Source organism: Oncorhynchus kisutch, linkage group LG8 (assembly GCF_002021735.2).
Source record: "Oncorhynchus kisutch isolate 150728-3 linkage group LG8, Okis_V2, whole genome shotgun sequence".
Classification (NCBI taxonomy): domain Eukaryota; kingdom Metazoa; phylum Chordata; class Actinopteri; order Salmoniformes; family Salmonidae; genus Oncorhynchus; species Oncorhynchus kisutch.
In genome coordinates this window covers 68,423,784-68,445,184 of record NC_034181.2, presented here as the reverse complement: position 1 = coordinate 68,445,184, position 21,401 = coordinate 68,423,784, and the positions used below count along the sequence as shown (strand labels likewise).

The following is a 21,401-nucleotide window of genomic DNA, read 5'->3' as shown; positions in this document are numbered from 1 at the left end:
GTACAAACACTGACCCTAACCTCGACAGCCTGAGGTGCAAGTGGGAAACGGAGAAATCGATTGAGAGACCGTTAAGCAGGGTGAGAGAGGGGGAAAAAAATAAAGGGATATGTCAGGTGAGAGAAGGAAAAGGAGAGACAACGTGGGAGAGGGTTAAGTAGGGATGAGCGAGGGGAAGGAGAAAGGGTTAAGAGGGGTTAAGAGTAAAGGTTGGGGGATAAGGCCCATTTGAGGCAAAGGTAGATGATTGATTGGACTACAATAGTGGATCCTACTGAGTGGTGGAGATGAGGGGTAGGCTTAGAGAGCCTGGGGATGTACATTTTATTCCAGGGTTAGGTTTTCAGACTTTTTACCTGGGCTTTGCTCCTTTCATATTTACTTTTGATCCTAACAAACTCTCCAAGCCCTGCCGTGACAAGCATACCCTTAACATGATGCTGCCACCACAATACTTTAAAAAAGAGTGGGTTTCACTCTGTGTTGTGTTGTATTGGACCCAAGCGCAATACTTTGCCTTGTTGTCTCCCAGTACTACTTAACGGCCTTGTTGCAAACAGAATGAATGATTTGAAGTGGACTGTACCACAGGCTTAATTCTTTTCACATGTCAGATATGTGGAGTGAATAAAATGTGGTTTATCCTCTGTATTTTCAAAGTTATGTGCTTGCAGCATCATGTTATGGTTATGCTTGTCACCTGCAGGGACTGGGGAGTTTGTCAGGATCAAAAGAAATATGAAAGGAGCAAAGCCCAGATAAAAAGTTAGAGGAAACCCTGTCTCAGTCTTCTGAACACATAACCCTGGGATAGAGTTTTATATTACAGCAGGACAATTACACAAATTGTAATGCCGTATGTGGAATGCCAAAGACACACCAGAATGGCTTTCCAAGAGGTGTTGAGTGTTCCTGAATGGTCCAGTCTCAGTCCTAATTTAAATTTGCTTGAAAATCAGACAAGGTTTGAATATTGCTGTCCATGAATGACTTCCAACCAAATTTACTGAGCTTGAGCAAATTTGGAAAAAATACTGTGGATATACAGTGGGGCAAAAAAGTATTTAGTCAGCCACCAATTGTGCAAGTTCTCCCACTTTAAAAGATGAGAGAGGCCTGTAATTTTCATCATAGGTACACTTCAACTATGACAGACAAAATGAGAGAAAAAAATTTCCAGAAAATCACATTGTAGGATTTAAAAAATATATATTTGCAAATTATGTTGGAAAATAAGTATTTGGTCACCTACAAACAAGCAAGTTTTCTGGCTCTCACAGACCTGTAACTTCTTCTTTAAGAGGCTCCTCTGTCCTCCACTCGTTACCTGTATTAATGGCACCTGTTTGAACTTGTTATCAGTATAAAAGACACCTGTCCACAACCTCAAATAGTCACACTCCAAACTCCACTATGGCCAAGACCAAAGAGCTGTCAAAGGACACCAGAAACAAAATTGTAAACCTGCACCAGGCTGGGAAGACTGAATCTGCAATAGGTAAGCAGCTTGGTTAGAAGAAATCAACTGTGGGAGCAATTATTAGGAAATGGAAGACATACAAGACCACTGATAATCTCCCTCGATCTGGGGCTCCACGCAAGATCTCAACCCGTGGGGTCAAAATGATCACAAGAACGGTGAGCAAAAATCCCAGAACCACACGGGGGGACCTAGTGAATGACCTGCAGAGAGCTGGGACCAAAGTAACAAAGCCTACCATCAGTAACACACTACGCCGCCAGGGACTCAAATCCTGCAGTGCCAGACGTGTCCCCCTGCTTAAGCCAGGCCCGTCTGAAGTTTGCTAGAGAGCATTTGGATGATCCAGAAGAAGATTGGGAGAACGTCATATGGTCAGATGAAACCAAAATATAACTTTTTTGGTAAAAACTCACCTCGTCGTGTTTGGAGGACAAAGAATGCTGAGTTGCATCCAAAGAACACCATACCTACTGTGAAGCATGGGGGTGGAAAAATCATGCTTTGGGGCTGTTTTTCTGCAAAGGGACCAGGACGACTGATCCGTGTAAAGGAAAGAATGAATGGGGCCATGTATCGTGAGATTTTGAGTGAAAACCTCCTTCCATCAGCAAGGGCATTGAAGATGAAACGTGGCTGGGTCTTTCAGCATGACAATGATCCCAAACACACCGCCCAGGCAACGAAGCAGTGGCTTCGTAAGAAGCATTTCAAGGTCCTGGAGTGTCGTAGCCAGTCTCCAGATCTCAACCCCATAGAAAATCTTTGGAGGGAGTTGAAAGTCCGTGTTGCCCAGCAACAGCCCCAAAACATCACTGCTCTAGAGGAGATCTGCATGGAGGAATCGGCCAAAATACCAGCAACAGTGTGTGAAAACCTTGTGAAGACTTACAGAAAATGTTTGACCTCTGTCATTGCCAACAAAGGGTATATAACAAAGTATTGAGATAAACTTTTGTTATTGACCAAATACTTATTTTCCACCATAATTTGCAAATAAATTCATTAAAAATCCTACAATGTGATTTTCTATATTTTTTTCTCTCTCATTTTGTCTGTCATAGTTGAAGTGTACCTATGATGAAAATTACATGCCTCTCTCATCTTTTTAAGTGGGAGAACTTGCACAATTGGTGGCTGACTAAATAATTTTTTGCCCCACTGTATGTTGCTCTAACATCTGTGCAAAGTTGGTAGATTCCTATTCCAAATTTTTTTTTTCAGCTGTAATGGCTGCCAAATGTGCTTCCACCAAGTATTAACCCTGGGGTGTGAAGACATATGCAATCCAGACATCTTATTTTTATTTTATTAATTTGGAAAATGTTCTATAATTTTTCCTTCACGTTGGATGTGTAGAGTAGGTTGTGAACAATGGTAGAAAAACCATGTAATCTATTTTTGTATTTAATTTTAAGGCTGCAAAATTTGTAAACTGTGTAAAGGGTAAGTAGACCTTCACTAGGCACGGAATGTTGGAGGTGAACTAGCCTGGAATCCACACTGAACATTGCTCCACTGAATCAATGAATATTACTTATTGAACAGAAATAATTTGAGGATAGAGGCGAATGGGTTAATGAGGAACAGTTTGCCCGGTTGGAAAGGTAATAATGCCAGTGATCTAGAGTCCATGGGGCTCTTACTTGTTTTGGCAGTCCTCCACCAGAGGGTCTTTAGCGTCGACTCGTCGTAACACCTCCCTCACACACTCCTCCAGCCACAGCAGGACCCCTCCCTCCCTCCACAGGGTGTGCGTCCGCCCCACGTACAGAGACACCAGTTCAGCCAGGGCAGGAGACTGCCTAGAAAGAGGGAAAGAGATGGGAGGAAGGAACAATTACATTTGTCACTCTAATACAATTTCATGCCAATAAATCATGATTCAATTCCATTAGGCTGACTGACACAGAAGATGTGCATAAAGGGAAGACATGACAGACAGGAAGACATGATGCCTCGGTTGAAGCAGATGTTTTACCCCAACTGGCTTCTGGGTCCAAAGAAGTCATGTGACGATACAGCAGCGTCTGGCTGCACTGTGCACAGGTCCAACAGAGGCATCAACACTGGGGAACACAAACAAACAGATATCAGGCATAGGTCTCTTTTCTGTCTGTCTGTCTGTGTGTGTTCTATATAAGCATCCATGGTGGAACACATTCTGATGACTGTCCCTCTCAGGCCTGTGTATGTGTGTGTGTTCTATATAAGCATCCATGGTGGAACACATTCTGGTGGCTGTCCCTCTCGGGCCTGTGTGTGTGTGTGTGTTCTATATAAGCATCCATGGTGGAACACATTCTGGTGGCTGTCCCTCTCAGGCCTGTGTATGTGTGTGTGTTCTATATAAGCATCCATGGTGGAACACATTCTGGTGGCTGTCCCTCTCAGGCCTGTGTATGTGTTCTATATAAGCATCCATGGTGGAACACATTCTGGTGGCTGTCCCTCTCAGGCCTGTGTGTGTGTATGTGTGTGTGTTCTATATAAGCATCCATGGTGGAACACATTCTGGTGGCTGTCCCTCTCAGGCCTGTGTGTGTGTGTTCTATATAAGCATCCATGGTGGAACACATTCTGATGGCTGTCCCTCTCAGGCCTGTGTGTGTGTGTGTGTGTGTGTGTGTGTGTGTGTGTGTGTGTGTGTGTGTGTGTGTGTGTGTGTGTGTGTGTGTGTGTGTGTGTGTGTGTGTGACTTTAACCTCCAGGGAACATGATGAGAGCGTCCTGCAGCAGCAGGGCAGCCTTGTGTTTGAGCCGTTCCCTCTCCTCTGACTCAGTCTGATCCTCCTGACTCAGGTGGAAGTGGCTCAGAGCCACAGAGAAGGCAAAGTTTGGCAACTGGGACAGGTTCCTGTGCACCTGGGAAACACACACACAGGAATCAGACAATACACACACACACACACACACACACAGAAATCACACACACACTGGTATGAGGTCACACACACACTGGTATGAGGTCACACACACAGGGAATATCTGGCGCACACACTCGTCTCACCTCCCAATCCTGGTATAGCCGGAGGAGGAAGTTGTACTCTCGTGAGCGCAGGGAGAGGAAGTCAATGAGCAGTAGCATACAGAGGGGATCGCTGTCGGGGTCCAGACTTGGGAGAGAAAGGAGATGACGGAATAAAGCACACAACAGCTCCTCTTCTTCAATGAATACATTCAGTTTCGCCTACATAACTAAAGACCACATAACTATTATATAAATAAACATTACAGAAATAAAATAAATGGTTTCTTTATTAAAAGTGGACCCATGACAACCCGTGACCAGAATCTGTGCCATTGCTGGAAACACTCAATATCCTGGGGATCCTAAATACAGTGACACTATACATAATGGAAATGGAAGTACTGTGGAGGCACTGTGCTTTTACTGGTATTTCAAGCTTTATCCACTAGTGTTGCTGCAGGTAGAAGATCCTAGGAAATGTAATTTAATTGACACCGTCTCCAATCAATCAATGTCTGGTTGTACGTGTGATATTATTATTTACTATCATTAAGCAGGGAATTCCATTTGTAGATCAGTGATTCTACACCTTATTTTGCTCAAGCTGATCCTCTCCAACAGACTTGGAAGTTGTAGCTAAAAATTGGTAAATTGGGTGCAGTTAAAGGGTTGATTAAATGAAACCAACCATTGAAATACACTGTATGTAATTCGGGGGGTAGTAGCCCCAACAGATTCAAACCCGAATCCAGCGACTATAAAATCAACACCTGTTGGCTTGACAGTCACTGGATCTGGGTTTGTGGATCTGCGTTTGAGTCCCGGTCGGGGCTACCATCCAAATTCACTACATTGGTGTCAGAAGTGGGATGGTGCCCATGAGGCCATCCGAGTGGCATGTACTCGTGAGGGAGTTGGTATAGCTTGGGGACACGCTCTCCCGAAGGAAGGGGGTAGTGAAGCAACAATAACCCAACACCTAGCGAGCTCATCAAGAGGTTCGGGGTTCGGACATCTTGGGAGTAACAGGTGAAGGGGTTGGCTTGGCAGTCGCTGGACCCGGGTTCGAGTCCCATTCAGATATTGATTGGAGACAGCTTGTGTCAATTAAATAACATTTCCTAAGATTTTCTACCTCCAACACTATTGGATAACACTGGAAATATCGGTAAAAGCACAGTGCGTCCATTTCCGCAACAAAAAGCAGGGCCCTCTATGTGGTATATGACAGAGCTGCTGCGGGCGGCAGGGCTGTTCATCTGGTATTCCTATCAGTCATCTACTGAAGCAGAGATAAGGTCCTCCTGATCATAACACAGCAGGCCTGAGAGGGACAGCCGTCACAACGTGTTCCACCCTGGATGCTTATACAGAGCAGACACACACCACCATGAGGGGAGGAAGCCAGTGTTTGACGGAAATCAGAGATATACACTGGGTATACAAAACAGTAGAAACACCTTGCTAATATTGAGTTGCACCCGCTTTTGCTGAAAGTGTTCCACAGGGATGCTGGCCCATGTTGACTCCAATTCTCCCACAGTTTTGTCAAGTTGGCTAGATGTCATTTGGGTGTTGGACCATTCTTGATACACATAGGAAACTGTTGAACGTGAAAAACCCAGCAGTGTTGCAGTTCTTCACACACTCAAACAGGTGCACCTGGCACCTACTATGATACCCCATTCAAAGGCACTTAAATATATGGTCTTGCCCATTCACCCTCTGAATGGCACACACACAAGTCATGTCTCAATTGTCTCAAGGCTTAAAAATCATTATTTAACCTGTCTACTCCCCTTCAATAAATGACATCAATAAGGGGTCATAGCTTTCACCTGGTCAGTCTATGTCATGGAAAGAGTTTTGTACACCATGACCACCACATCCTAGATAAGATAAAGGCTAAAGGTCTAAGACACAGGGTGAAGGCAGGTGAATGTGTAATAATAGTGTGTGGCCTGTCCCATGGGTGTTGTTCTGTCATACTGCTTAGACAGGTTTAATGACAAGTAATGGAATGCAGTCACCCTGGTCCATTTCGAAGAGTCATTCCTGGGTACGATATGGACATCTGACTGTTATGTCTGTTTAGTTCATGTGAAGTGTGGTAACACCTTTATTATTATAATATAACACACTACATGACCAAAAGTATGTGGATACCTGCTTGTCAAACATCCCATTCCAATATCATGGGAATTAATATGGAGTTGGTCCCCCCTTCACTGTTATAACAGCCTCTACTCTTCTAAGAAGGTTTTCCACTAGATGTTGGAACATTGCTGCAGGGACTTGCTTCCATTCATCCACAAGAGCATTAGTAAGATTGTACACTGATGTTGGTCTATTAGTCCTGGCTCGCAGTCAGCATTCCAATTCATCCCAAAGGTATTCGATGGAGTTGAGGTCAGGGCTTTGTGCAGGTCAGTCAAGTTCTTCCACACCGATCTCGACAAACCATTTACGTAAGGACCTCGCTTTGTGCACAGGGATATTGTCATGCTGAAACAGGAAAGGGCCTTCCCCAAACTGTTGCCACAAAGTTGGAAGCAAGTTAAGATTTCCCTTCACTGGAACTAAGCGGCCTAGCCCGAACCATGAAAAACAACCCCAGACCATCATTCCTCCTTCCCCAAACTTTACAGTTGGCACTATGCATTGGTGCAGGTAGCGTTCTCCTGGCATCCGCCAAACCCAGATTTGTCTGTTGGACTGCCAAATGGTAAAGCATGATTCATCACTCCGGAGAACGCATTTCCACTGCTCCAATGGCATGAGCTTTACTCCACTCCAGCCGACGCTTGGCACATGGTGATCTTAGGCTTGTGTGCGGCTGCTCTGCTATGGAAACCCATAGCAGCTTCAGCACTTGGCGGACCTGTTCTGTGAGCTTGTGTGGCCTACCACTTTGAGTCTGAGCTGTTGTTGCTCCTAGACATTTCCACTTCACAAGAACAGCACTTACAGTTGACCGGGGCCGCTCTAGCAGGGCAGAAATTTTATAAACTGACTTGTTGGAAAAGTGGCATCCTATGACAGTGTCATGTTGAAGTCACTGAGCTCTTCAGTAAGGCCATTCTACTGTCAATGTTTGTCTATGGAGATTGCATGGCTGTGTGCTCAGTTTTATACACCTGTTGCAACATGCAACAATTTCAAAGATTTTACTGAGTTGCAGTTCATATAAGGAAATCAGTCAATTGAAATAAATGTATTAGGCCCTAATCTACATACATAAAAAAATTAAAATAATTAAATGCACACACTTTTTGTCTTTATCTGCCCTATTCATCTTTCTTGTGCGAATAAATAAAAACAGTCCATCGCTATACCTCTTTCCATTATGCGATTCACACCTTCCCTCTACCCCGGACACCTGGGGTGCACACTGTGCGCACACATACACACACAGTCTCCCATGTACCTCAGGATGAGTCTGCAGTACTCCAGGGCTGTCCGGGGGCATCCCCTCCTCTCCAGGAACATCATGTGCTTATAAACAGCCAAGTAGAATGCCCTGCAGAGAGGATAAATATACAGACAAAGGAGAGACTTATTATAAACCCTGTAAAATTATAAATTCAAAGGAAATTTAAGAGAAAGGCCCTTGCATAACAGCGTTTGTGGATTGACCTGTATAGCAGAGATGTATTATCTAACCTGTTTTCTGGTCGCAGGTAGTCCAGTCTGCTGGTTCCTGACGTCAGGCTGCACACAGGGTGGAATGCACACTCAAAGCTGTACAGGGCGCGCTCTGAAACACACACACACCACACAGTCATTTATCAAAGACAAGTGAAAATATCTAACTTTGGCCAGCACTACCTGGCTGCTCAACAGTCTCAGTGTTTCTCAATTGGTAGATCACCATACCCTCCTCCAGGCTCCTTCCACCTGTCTGTTTGTCTTTTGTAAAAACATAAATGTCTCCCTCTGCTGGAAGGCATGAAAACAGCTTTAATTGAAACCACTCACGTCAGAGAGAAGTCACTGTAAATGGAAGCTGCTTTTGCTTGCCCTCTGTATTGATGTGATTTAGCCCTGACCAAAGCTCTGCTCAAACCTCAACTGTATTTATCAACTCATTTATAGATGATGTTAGCAGGCTAGTAGCGACAGGCTTGGAGTAACAGTATGGTAACATTTCCTGCCTAAATGCATTACCTGAGGAATCTGAAATACACTACTTTGCATGCTGGCCCCTTGTTGTTCTTTTTTTCTTCTCCAATTTAGAGTTTTTCAGAGAATAAACATGCTGTGGATACAGCGGACTCAATTTAACTATTAAACCTTATCTAGATCAATTGCATAAGGCAGAGGTTCTTAAGCATTTTCAGCTCGAGATCCAAACGAGAAATGCTCAGGGCCTACTTCGGGTTCCAAAGCTTAGTTGAAGAAAACCTGGCATCAGGTAATATATGACATACTAGAGCAGTGTGTGGTATAGGTATTGTGTATGAAATCACCTATTAAACATGTACTGCCCAGAGGACACCAATGTTTATCAAGAATAATGTTGCATAAACTTATTCCAACTATTTATCTGGGACCTAGATTAAATTGTATATGGGTCCAAGGAAACATACCAAAGGGGTCTCATGACACATTTACAAACCTTGAGCAAGAGGATACAGCAGAGAGGATCCCCAACTAACCAATCAGAGCTTTGAGAATGACCCTCCTTGCCAACCAGAGCAAAGACAGGAGTCCCACTCACCAATCAGGTCCCTGGCCATTTCCTGGTCCTCCTGTATGCGGCAGACATCAGAGAGCTGCAGCAGGGAGTCAATGTGGTAGGGATTCATCTGTAGCAGGGCCTGGGGAGAGGGTAGGGTGGGGTGGACAGGGCAGGGGTGGGGTGGGGAAGACAGTGGGAGAGGGTAGGGTGGGGTGGACAGGGTGGGGGAGACAGCGAGGGGGTGGGGAAGACAGTGGGAGAGGGAGACAAGGTGGTGGAGACAGGGAGGGAGTGGGGTGGACAAGGGGAGTTTGAGGTAGACAGGGGGAGATGGGGGAGGGTGGGGGAGAAAGGGAGAGGGAGGGGGAGACAGGGAGAGGGGGGGTTGTGGAGACGGGGAGGTTGGGGAGAGCAGGGGGACATGGGGGAGGGATGGGGGAAACAGGGAGAGGGTAGGGGAGACGGGGAGGGTGATGGAGATGGGGGACGGTGGGGGAGAAGGGGAGGTTGGGATGGACAGGGGCAGGGTGGGTGGGGGTGATGGAAGAAGGGTGGGGGGACAGGTAGGGAAGACAGGGAGACGGGTGGGGGAGTTATGGGGGGCACAGGGGGGAGGATCACCGTTTGTCTAAACATTAGAAACCATGTATGTCCTCAACCTGAAATTTCAACTGAATTTACCTCTAGTTTCTCATGCCGTGACCTATAATCTTAGTCAGGATTTATCTAGAATCTAAATTCATGCATATCAGTTGTCCTAGATATTTGAGACGCGCATCACGGCTTTGCTGATCAATCTCCCTGAGACCGTGGGTGTAGCCTTACCACAATGTTGTTGGGATCCATGGACTCCACTGAGTTCAGGAATTTGAACTGAATCTGCTGGTAGTCTCGGCTGTGCTCGAAGGTGAAGTACTGTAGACCATCCCTGGACTCCAGTAGGGTCATTGAGATACCTGAAGGAGGAAATATTACGGACAGTATTATTCTATGTGAGTTACATGCAATGACGTATATAAACCCTGGATTACTGATGCTATGTATTGCCCATTCAGAGGCTAAGTTTCTACAACTGGGTCCTGGACTTCCTGAAAGGCCGGCCCCAGGTGGTGAAGGTAGGAAACAACACTTCGCTAATCGTCAACACTGGGGCCCCACAAGGGTGCGTGCACAGCCCCCTCCTGTACTCCCTGTTCACCCATGACTGCGTGGCCATGCACGCCTCCAACTCAATCATCAAGTTTGCGGACGACACAACAGCAGTAGGCTTGATTACAAACAGTGACGAGACAGCTTACAGGGAGGAGGTGAGGGCTCTGGGAGTATGGTGCCAGGAAAATCATCTCTCACTCAACGTCAACAAAACAAAAGCAGCTGATCATGGACTTCAGGAAACAGCGGAGGGAGCACCCTCCCTATCCACAGACAGGACCGCAGTGGTAAAGGTGGAAAGCTTCAAGTTCCTCGGCATACACATCACTGACAAACTGAAATGGTCCACCTACTACACAGGCAGTGTGGTGAAGAAGGCACAACAGCACCTCTTCAACCTCAGGAGGGTGAAGAAATTTGGCTTGGCACAATTGAGAGCATCCCGTCGGGCTGTATCACCGCCTGCTACGGCAACTACACCGCCCGCAGCCTCAGGGCTCTACAGAGGGTGGTGCGGTCTGCCCAATGCATCACCGGGGGCAAACGACCTGCCCTCCAGGACACCTACAGCACACAATGTCACAGGAAGGCTAAAAAGATCATCAATGACAACAACCACCTGAGCCACGGCCAGTTCACCCCGCTATCATCCAGAAGGCGAGGTCAGTACAGGTGCATCAAAGCTGGGACCGAGAGACTGAAAAACAGCTTCAATCTCAAGGCCATCAGACTGTTAAATAGCCATCACTAGCACATTAGAGGCTGGTGCCTATATACAGTGCCTTGCGAAAGTATTCGGCCCCCTTGAACTTTGCGACCTTTTGCCACATTTCAGGCATCAAACATAAAGATATAAAACTGTATTTTTTTGTGAAGAATCAACAACAAGTGGGACACAATCATGAAGTGGAACGACATTTATTGGATATTTCAAACTTTTTCAACAAATCCAAAACTTAAAAATTGGGCGTGCAAAATTATTCAGCCCCCTTAAGTTAATACTTTGTAGCGCCAACATTTGCTACGATTACAGCTGTAAGTCGCTTGGGGTATGTCTCTATCAGTTTTGCACATCGAGAGACTGAAATTTTTTCCCATTCCTCCTTGCAAAACAGCTCGAGCTCAGTGAGGTTGGATGGAGAGCATTTGTGAACAGCAGTTTTCAGTTCTTTCCACAGATTCTCGATTGGATTCAGGTCTGGACTTTGACTTGGCCATTCTAACACCTGGATATGTTTATTTTTGAACCATTCCATTGAAGATTTTGCTTTATGTTTTGGATCATTGTCTTGTTGGAAGACAAATCTCCGTCCCAGTCTCAGGTCTTTTGCAGACTCCATCAGGTTTTGTTCCAGAATGGTCCTGTATTTGGCTCCATCCATCTTCCCATCAATTTTAACCATCTTCCCTGTCCCTGCTGAAGAAAAGCAGGCCCAAACCATGATGCTGCCACCACCATGTTTGACAGTGGGGATGGTATGTTCAGGGTGGTGGGCTGTGTTGCTTTTACACCAAACATAACGTTTTGCATTGTTGCCAAAAAGTTCAATTTTGGTTTCATCTGACCAGAGCACCTTCTTCCACATGTTTGGTGTGTCTCCCAGGTGGCTTGTGGCAAACTTTAAATGACACTTTTTATGGATATCTTTAAGAAATGGCTTTCTTCTTGCCACTCTTCCATAAAGGCCAGATTTGTGCAATATACGATGATTGTTGTCCTATGGACAGAGTCTCCCACCTCAGCTGTAGATCTCTGCAGTTCATCCAGAGTGATCATGGGCCTCTTGGCTGCATCTCTGATCAGTTTTCTCCTTGTATGAGCTGAAAGTTTAGAGGGACGGCCAGGTCTTGGTAGATTTGCAGTGGTCTGATACTCCTTCCATTTCAATATTATCGCTTGCACAGTGCTCCTTGGGATGTTTAAAGCTTGGGAAATCTTTTTGTATCCAAATCCGGCTTTAAACTTCTTCACAACAGTATCTCGGACCTGCCTGGCGTGTTCCTTGTTCTTCATGATGCTCTCTGCGCTTTTAACGGACCTCTGAGACTATCACAGTGCAGGTGCATTTATACGGAGACTTGATTACACACAGGTGGATTGTATTTATCATCATTAGTCATTTAGGTCAACATTGGATCATTCAGAGATCCTCACTGAACTTCTGGAGAGAGTTTGCTGCACTGAAAGTAAAGGGGCTGAATAATTTTGCATGCCCAATTCTTCAGTTTTTGATTTGTTAAAAAAGTTTGAAATATCCAATAAATGTCGTTCCACTTCATGATTGTGTCCCACTTGTTGGTGATTCTTCACAAAAAAATACAGTTTTATATCTTTATGTTTGAAGCCTGAAATGTGGCAAAAGGTCGCAAAGTTCAATGGGGCCGAATACTTTCGCAAGGCACTGTACATAGACTTGAAATCACTGGCCACTTTTAATAATGTTTACATATTTTACTAATCTCATATGTATATACTGTATTCTATTCTACTGTATCTTAGTCTATGCCGCTCTGACATTTATATATTCTTAATTCCATTCCTTTAATTTGTTTGTATTGTTGTGAAATTGTTATATATACTTGTTAGATATTATTACACTGTTGGAGCTAGAAACACAAGCATTTCGCTACACCTGCAATAACATCTGCTAAACATGTGTATGTGACCAATAAAATGTGATTTGAAGCCACCAGTCAGCCATATTGGCCTTCCCTAGTAGGAGCAGTCCTCCACAGGAATGAATGGAATTCTACACTATTTCAATTAAAAGGACAAAATTACATGTATTTAAATATTTGCTTGTTGTAGTGGAGACATTAACATTTGTTCCCTAAAAAAAATGCTTTAAGGAAAATGTTATATATTTTTTACATTTTTATGTATTAGCTCACATAATACAACTTAAAAGTATGCATTAAAGTGTCTGTATTAGAATAAATCAGAAATGAATATACACAATAATAAATGCATTTCTATAGCTTCCAAAATCCAACATTTTTACAATTGAGGAGGAGTACCAAGATGGCTGTGTGGTGACTTCAATACAGTCAATACAAGACTTCAATACAAGTTAATATCGATATATATATTCAGTGCATTCGGAAAGTATTCAGACCCCTTGACTTTTTCCATATTTAGTTACATTACAGACTTATTCTAAAACGGATTAAATTGTTTTTCCCCCTCATCAATCTACACACAATACCACATAATGACAAAGCAAAAACAGGGTTTTTAGAAATATCACATTTACATAAGTATTCAGACCCTTTACTCAGTACTTTGTTGAAGCACCTTTGGCAGCGATTACAGCCGAGTCTTCTAGGGTATGATGCTACAAGCTTGGTACACCTGTATTTGGGGAGTTTCTCCCATTCTTCTCTGCAGATCCTCTCAAGCTCTGTCAAGTTGGATGGGGAGCGTCACTGCACAGCTAATTTTAGGTCTCTCCAGAAAAGTTTGATTGGGTTCAAGACCAGGCTCTGGCTGGGCCACTACAGGACATTCAGAGACTTGCCCCCGAAGCCACTCCTGTGTTGTCTTGTCTGTGTGCTTATGGTTGTTGACCTGTTGGAAGGTGAACCTTCACCCTAGTCTGAGGTCCTGAGTGCTCTGGAGCATCAAGCATCTCTCTGTACTTTGCTCCGTTCATTTTTCCGGTGGCTAGCCTTCCAGTCCTTGCCACTGAAAAACATCCCCAGAACGGAGAATGCTGCCACCAGAATGCTTCACCATAGGAATGGTGCCAGGTTTCCTCCAGACATGACACTTGGCATTCAGGCCAATCTTAGTTTCATCAGACCAGAGAATCTTGTTTCTCATGGACTGAGAGTCTTTACTTGGCTTTTGGCAAACTCCAAGTGGGCTATCATGTACTTCCATTTGGCCACTCTACCATAAAAGCCTGATTGTAGAAATGTTTTGGTACCCTTCCCCAGATCTGTGCCTCGACACAATCCTGTCTCTGAGCTCTATGGACAATTCCTTCATCCTCATGACTTGGTTTTTCTCTGACATGCACTGTCAACTGTGGGACCTTATATAGACAGGTGTGTGCCTTTCCAAATCATGTCCAATCAATTGAATTTACCACAGGTGGACTCCAATCATGTTGTAGAAACATCTCAAGGATTATCGATGGAAACAGGATGCACCTGAGCTCAATTTCGAGTCTCATAGCAAAGGGTCTGAATACTTATGTGAATAAGGTATTTCAGTTTTTTATTTTCAATACATTTCAAAAAATCTGTTTTCGCTTTGTCATTATGGGGTATTGTGTGAAGATTGACGAGAAAAAGGTTGTAACGTAACAAAATGTGGAAAAAGTCAAGGGGTCGGAATACTTTCCGAATGCACTGTAGATATTTAAGTGGAATAAAAATTGCAATCTGTCCCACTCATTCTATGCCCAAGTACAGTATAGCACCCTAGAATTTGAATGAACACACTTTGGGCTAAGGAGAAGTGGATTCAGAGGGAAGCATTTCATGGTGACACAGCAGTCATGGTGTACCACATACAAACTAAGGCATCGAGACTACTCAAAAAGTGAGAGGGAAAATATCTTTTTTAAATGACCCATCTATATTTTGGGAGGGAAATGATATTTCCCAGACCAAATCTCCAGTCAGGTGATTGCATAAGCCTTGAGTTTGGGGGAGCTTTAACACCCTGAGGAGTAGCTAACACTGACATAACAGAGACTCTGATTCTTCTCCAACTTCAGCTCTGGGTTAAACAGCCCAGTATCCCACAACACCAGGGGCACTATGGACCCAAACATCAATGGAGTCTTTCCCAAACATCAATAGAGTCTTTGAGCCAGAGGGCTAGGCAGCATTTGATTAACGATATGTGGTGATTGGACTGTTTTTTTAACAAGACGTCATAGGGCAACGTTTAAAGCCACAGAACACAGCCTTTAGTGTGATCCTACCCAGAAAAGCTGTCTCTGTCAACAAGGCTTCAGGCTGCCCACTGCTGTTAACATGCACTTTTTTTCTGCTGCAAGTCTTGATTGGTTACATGCTATCCAAACTGAACCAGGATTCTTAGAGTCCGATGAGAATTCCAAATGTGATAATGGAGAGACACTGTTGCCTTGTTGTTCAACACAGAGGCGCCAGCCCGGGGAGACGGGGGTTAAATTTAGCATAATTGATTAAATCCTAATAAATAGAAACTGGCCATTCAAAATGTATTTCAGAGAACTGGAGCTACACTATAGCGTGTCTGGCCCTTAAATGTACATTACACAGAGAGCTCATTTCAAAAACATGCCTGTCAATCACTCCTAGCTCAAAGCAGAGGAGAGACTGGCTGCATCACTACTTGTCTTTGTGAGAGGTATGGATGTGTTGAAAGCACCAAACTGTCTGTTCAACAGCTAACACAGCTCAGATACCTATACATATCCTACAAGACATGCCACCAGGGGTCTCTTCACAGTCCCTAAGGCAGGGGTCTCCAACCCTGTTCCTGGAGATCTACCCTCCTGTAGGTTTTCATTCCAACTCCAGTTGTAAATAAGATGGTTCAGTTTACCAACCAGCTAATTATTAGAATCAGGTTATAGATTAGGGCTGGAGTGAAAACCTGCAAGACGTTAGCTCTCCAGGAACAGGGTTGTAGAGTCGTGATTAAGTTCAGAACAGAGGTTGGGAAACGCACAGTACTTCATAGAGCCAAGACTACATTGAACTCTCTCACATCAGGTAACCCAAACTAGCAGTAAAATCAGATTTCAAAAACATAAAACAACACCTCCCAGCACAACGTGGACTGCGAAGAGACACACACACACACACACACACATTGTAATATTGTATTGTTTGGGTTATATCCTTCCTGTTTGGCCCTGTCCGGTGGTGTCATCGGATGGGGCCACAGTGTCTCCTGACCCCTTCTGTCTCAGCCTCCAGTATTTATGCCGCAGTAGTTTGTGTCGGGGGGCTAGGGTCAGTTTGTTATATCTGGAGTACTTCTCCTGTCCTATCCGGTGTCCTGTGTGAATTTAAGTATGCTCTCTAATTCTCTCTTTCTTTCTCTCTCTTGGAGGACCTGAGCCCTAGGACCATGCCTCAGGACTACCTGACATGATGACTCCTTGCTGTCCCCAGTCCACCTGGCCACGCTGCTGCTCCAGTTTCAACTGTTCTGCCTGTGATTATTATTATTTGACCATGCTGGTCATTTATGAACATTTGAACATCTTGGCCATGTTCTGTTATTATCTCCACCCGGCACAGCCTCTGACCACCCCATACCCTGGTTCCTCTCTAAGTTTCTTCCTAGGTTTTGGCCTTTCTAGGGAGTTTTTCCTAGCCAACGTGCTTCACGGATATATGGATGATGATATGCTACAGGTCAGGCTCTATTGGTCACGTGCATGCGAAGCATACATGTGTCACTTAGAGATAGAAAGGGTTGAGGGAATAGGGAATGTTTTTCCCGAAACAAATTAGGGATTTCTGTAACATAACTTTTCAGTCAGAAATGGCTTCAGCAGCACACTGTTGATGTGTGTCTTTTGTGTGTTTTAAATATTTCATGAAACAGTTGGCTTAAAGCATCAGACAAGCTCAGTGCATATAGTTGATTTGATTAAAACACATAAGATGTGTCTATAATATATATATATATATATATATACTGCTCAAAAAAATAAAGGGAACACTTAAACAACACAATGTAACTCCAAGTCAATCACACGTCTGTGAAATCAAACTGTCCACTTAGGAAGCAACACTGATTGACAATACATTTCACATGCTGTTGTGCAAATGGAATAGACAACAGCTGGAAATTATAGGCAATTAGCAAGACACCCCCAATAAAGGAGTGGTTCTGCAGGTGGTGACCACAGACCACTTCTCAGTTCCTATGCTTCCTGGCTGATGTTTTAGTCACTTTTGAAAGCTGGCGGTGCTTTCACTCTAGTGGTAGCATGAGATGGAGTCTACAACCCACACAAGTGGCTCAGGTAGTGCAGCTCATCCAGGATGGCACATCAATGCGAGCTGTGGCAAGAAGGTTTGCTGTGTCTGTCAGCGTAGTGTCCAGAGCATGGAGGCGCTACCAGGAGACAGGCCAGTACATCAGGAGACGTGGAGGAGGCCGTAGGAGGGCAACAACCCAGCAGCAGGACCGCTACCTCCACCTTTGTGCAAGGAGGAGCAGGAGAGGCACTGCCAGAGCCCTGCAAAATTACCTCCAGCAGGCCACAAATGTGCATGTGTCTGCTCAAACGGTCAGAAACAGACTCCATGAGGGTGGTATGAGGGCCCGACGTCCACAGGTGGGGGTTGTGCTTACAGCCCAACACCGTGCAGGACGTTTGGCATTTGCCAGAGAACACCAAGATTGGCAAATTCGCCACTGGCGCCCTGTGCTCTTCACAGATGAAAGCAGGTTCACACTGAGCACGTGACAGACGTGACAGAGTCTGGAGACGCCGTGGAGAACGTTCTGCTGCTTGCAACATCCCCCAGCATGACCGGTTTGGCGGTGGGTCAGTCATGGTGTGGGGTGGCATTTCTTTGGGGGCCGCACAGCCCTCCATATGCTCGCCAGAGGTAGCTTGACTGCCATTAGGTACCGAGATGAGATCCTCAGACCCCTTGTGAGACCATATGCTGGTGCGGTTGGCCCTGGGTTCCACCCTAATGCAAGACAATGATAGACCTCATGTGGCTGGAGTGTGTCAGCAGTTCCTGCAAGAGGAAGGCATTGATGCTATGGACTGGCCCGCCCGTTCCCCAGACCTGAATCCAATTGAGCACATCTGGGACATCATGTCTCGCTCCATCCACCAACGCCACGTTGCACCACAGACTGTCCAGGAGTTGGCGGATGCTTTAGTCCAGGTCTGGGAGGAGATCCCTCAGGAGACCATCCACCACCTCATCAGGAGCATGCCCAGGCGTTGTAGGGAGGTCATACAGGCACGGGGAGGCCACACACACTACTGAGCCTAATATTGACTTGTTTTAAGGACATTACATCAAAGTTGGATCGGCCTGTAGTGTGGTTTTCCACTTTAATTTTGAGTGTGACTCCAAATCCAGACCTGCATGGGTTGATAAATTTGATTTCCATTGATAATTTTTGTGTGATTTTGTTGTCAGCACATTCAACTATGTAAAGAAAAAAGTATTTAATAAGAATATTTCATTCATTCAGATCTAGGATATTTTAGTGTTCCCTTTATTTTTTTGAGCAGTGTATATTTTAACATTTATTTAACTAGGTACTTCAGTTAATAAACATGAATAAATTCATCAAAAATCCTACAATGTGATTTTCTGGATTTTTTCCCTCATTTTGTCTGTCATAGTTGAAGTGTACCTATGATGAAAATTACAGGCCTCTCTCATCTTTTTAAGTGGGAGAACTTGCACAATTGGTGGCTGACTAAATACTTTTTTGCCCCACTGTATATTCACAAGGCTTTCAGCATTCTGAGCGATGCCCGAGTGTGAGAGGTTGAGTGTAGGTCTGACCTGGGCGACTGAAGCGTGGCCAGGTGTCTTTAGGGATGGTCATCCAGGTGCTGCGATGGAACTGTCTCTGTCTCTGACGAGGTCTGAGGAAAGAATGAAGAGATGGCCTTACACTGTAACCTTTAATAGTAGTAGTCCCACTGAAAAGGAGTTCTGTGAAGATCTTACCTTTGATCTCCAAGAACTGCTCGAGCTCCAAAGTATCTCTTCAACTCCGTCTCAGGATTCAGGTTCCTAACAAACAAAAGAGGGTAAGTCCCAGTAAAATCTATCACTGATAAATGACTGCCATAAATGATGTTTATTCTGATTGGATGACGTCACCCCACTGAGAGTCCTGATGTTGTGCTGTGCTGTGCCCCTACTCACCTGTGTTCCACATAGAGCACAGGCCTGTTGTCCGAGGCTCCACAGCCCTCACTCTGCAGGGTCAGTCCATTAGACTGCTCTATGGTCTCCAGCAACGCGTCAATGTCATCCCCAGCTCCCTCCTGACAACCACACATAAGACAGAGCAGCCTATGTGACCAAGTGAGATGGCGTAAGGGCAGCACCCCCATAGCATCAATACACAATAAAATGCTGCTTAAGCACTTAATATGTGCACAACAGTGGTTAATATGGCAATGTGCACAACAGTGCCCTCACATTGGGGGACATATGTGGAAGTGATTTGTCAAGATGGACTGATGCTTTATACCTGTTTCTCTCCTGTAGTGTTCTTTTTCTTCTTCTTTTTCTTCTTTTTCTTGCTCGCTTTATCTCCGGACTGACATCATAAAAACTATTAAACAACTCTTCAAAACATTTTGACTAGATCAATCATGCATAATAACAACAAGACTGAAGAGGCTCACAATACCCCATAATACTGTGGAGGCTACAGTGTATCAGGGGCGTCCGTCTCTCTCCTCACCTTCGCAGCACCCGTCTCAGGCTGTGCATCTCTCTTCTCTGTTTCCCCGCTGTCACTCTTCTCCTTGCTTTCATCACCATTCTGTTCTTCTGGCTTCACTGTGTCTTCATCCGTTGTGGCTTTCTCTGCATCACATATCTGCAGCGACATGGTTCCAGCAAGAAGGACAGAAAGGCTCGGGTTAAGGTTGTCTATCAGAGACTAAATCTCAACAATGGCACATAGTTTTAATTAATCTTTGGTCAGTCTCTGCCTTTTTTTCACGTTCTTGCGGGAGCCATTGGGATTCCAACCCATCCAAGTGACATTCATATGGTCAAGGCAAGGGGGTGTACTGTATGAGTCCTGTCTGGCCAAAATCGGTTAGTCAGTATCATGCTGGTTTGATTTGTTTACACTGTCTACATATGTCAATGTGCCCTGCTGCTTTTTCATTGACTAGCATAACAAGCTAGCTAGCTATGTCACAGTTATGTAGCCTAGGGGGTGGAGCTACGTGGCAGTTAACAAGACATTTCGTAAACATTTTGCAATGTGTGTTAGAAAAGGAGAAACACTCCACCAGTTCGTAAATGTTGCTCAAGTTTTTCTTATTCTTCTTAGTTTTTCTGATGCTGCTCTTAACAGGCTGGAGAACAGCTTCTTCCAGTTCCTCTTCTTCTTCCTCAACATCCGCAGCCTGCTCCTCTGGCTCTGGCCCTTCACCTGGGACAAGATCACCGAGGTCCAGGGCCTCCTGCCCCCGCTGTTTTCCCTTCAACCTCCTCAGAGCACGACTCGACATCTTCCCGGGAAAGAGTTGTCACGAAGATGGGTTATGGTTTAATTTGGGGTTTGACCCAGCTACAGCCATAAACAACATGAGAGCAAAATCCGCATGCCAAAGAGCTTATTCTACGGGTACTCCATGTAGACAATCTTGGTGCATGCCAACTATTTTCGTTTTGATAATCACAGTTCGCTGCCGTTAACCTTTGTACCACTAGGGAGCAGTAGTGCGTAAGGACAAAGGCTCTGGAAATGCCTGAAATTAAGTTAACACAAAAGGGAACTAACAACTTTCAACATCTTTCAACAAACTATTATTTGCATAGTGGAGGAGCGGCAACCACTGTCAAGGCTGTTGCTGTAAAGTCAGTTAATGGTTTCAAAGCCTATGACCAATGCATAATTGTGTTGTTAACAAGGGTTGCCCTGGGTCTATCAATAACATTTATGTGTTATGGTGTCAAGAAATGGCCATTATAACTAATAAATTAGACTGAGTATAACACAGATAAACAAATAAGGAAGTTGCACCTGTTCCTGCTGCTGTTATGATGTAATGGTTGCCAAACCCAGAGCACTCAAGGAAACACACATTGTATTCCTCATTCTTGAGGTAAAGGTCACCTATGACCATAGGAATGAAGAAGGTGCTTCATATGGAGAAAAGAAATGTATGTGTATGTCACAACAACTGTAAATGTCATTAGGGTGTATAAACATAATCTGTATAATCTGTTATAACTAATGTATGACATGTCTGTGGCTGTGTATGATCTGATTAGTGCAGGAATTTCCAATGTGTCGTAATAAAGTGTGTGAGCGTCTTTGTGTTGCGCTGTGAGAAGGAACGGTTAAATGCATAGGGTTCATAGGAACTATTAGAAAAGAGGAAATGTACAACTTGAGACATGACACGTAATTGTCATTCCAA

General features: G+C 44.5%; 1 protein-coding gene across 1 annotated transcript in view; it reads right to left on the bottom strand.

Moving 5' to 3' along the window:
* LOC109895233 (transcription factor 25-like) overlaps positions 1–20,629 on the bottom strand; it is a 40,619-nt gene extending 19,990 nt beyond the window's left edge. The window contains exons 1-14 of the mRNA XM_031831024.1: positions 20,265–20,629; positions 19,703–19,840; positions 19,487–19,555; positions 19,156–19,277; positions 18,955–19,020; positions 18,787–18,869; positions 9,958–10,088; positions 9,172–9,271; positions 8,115–8,208; positions 7,879–7,971; positions 4,491–4,596; positions 4,186–4,345; positions 3,462–3,549; positions 3,127–3,285 (exon numbers count right to left, since the gene is read on the bottom strand). Of these exons, the coding sequence (XP_031686884.1) occupies positions 3,127–3,285; positions 3,462–3,549; positions 4,186–4,345; positions 4,491–4,596; positions 7,879–7,971; positions 8,115–8,208; positions 9,172–9,271; positions 9,958–10,088; positions 18,787–18,869; positions 18,955–19,020; positions 19,156–19,277; positions 19,487–19,555; positions 19,703–19,840; positions 20,265–20,486 (1,631 nt within the window). The 5' untranslated portion in view covers positions 20,487–20,629. The remainder of the gene's footprint in view (positions 1–3,126; positions 3,286–3,461; positions 3,550–4,185; positions 4,346–4,490; positions 4,597–7,878; positions 7,972–8,114; positions 8,209–9,171; positions 9,272–9,957; positions 10,089–18,786; positions 18,870–18,954; positions 19,021–19,155; positions 19,278–19,486; positions 19,556–19,702; positions 19,841–20,264) is intronic.
* Positions 20,630–21,401: the final 772 nt, after the last annotated feature.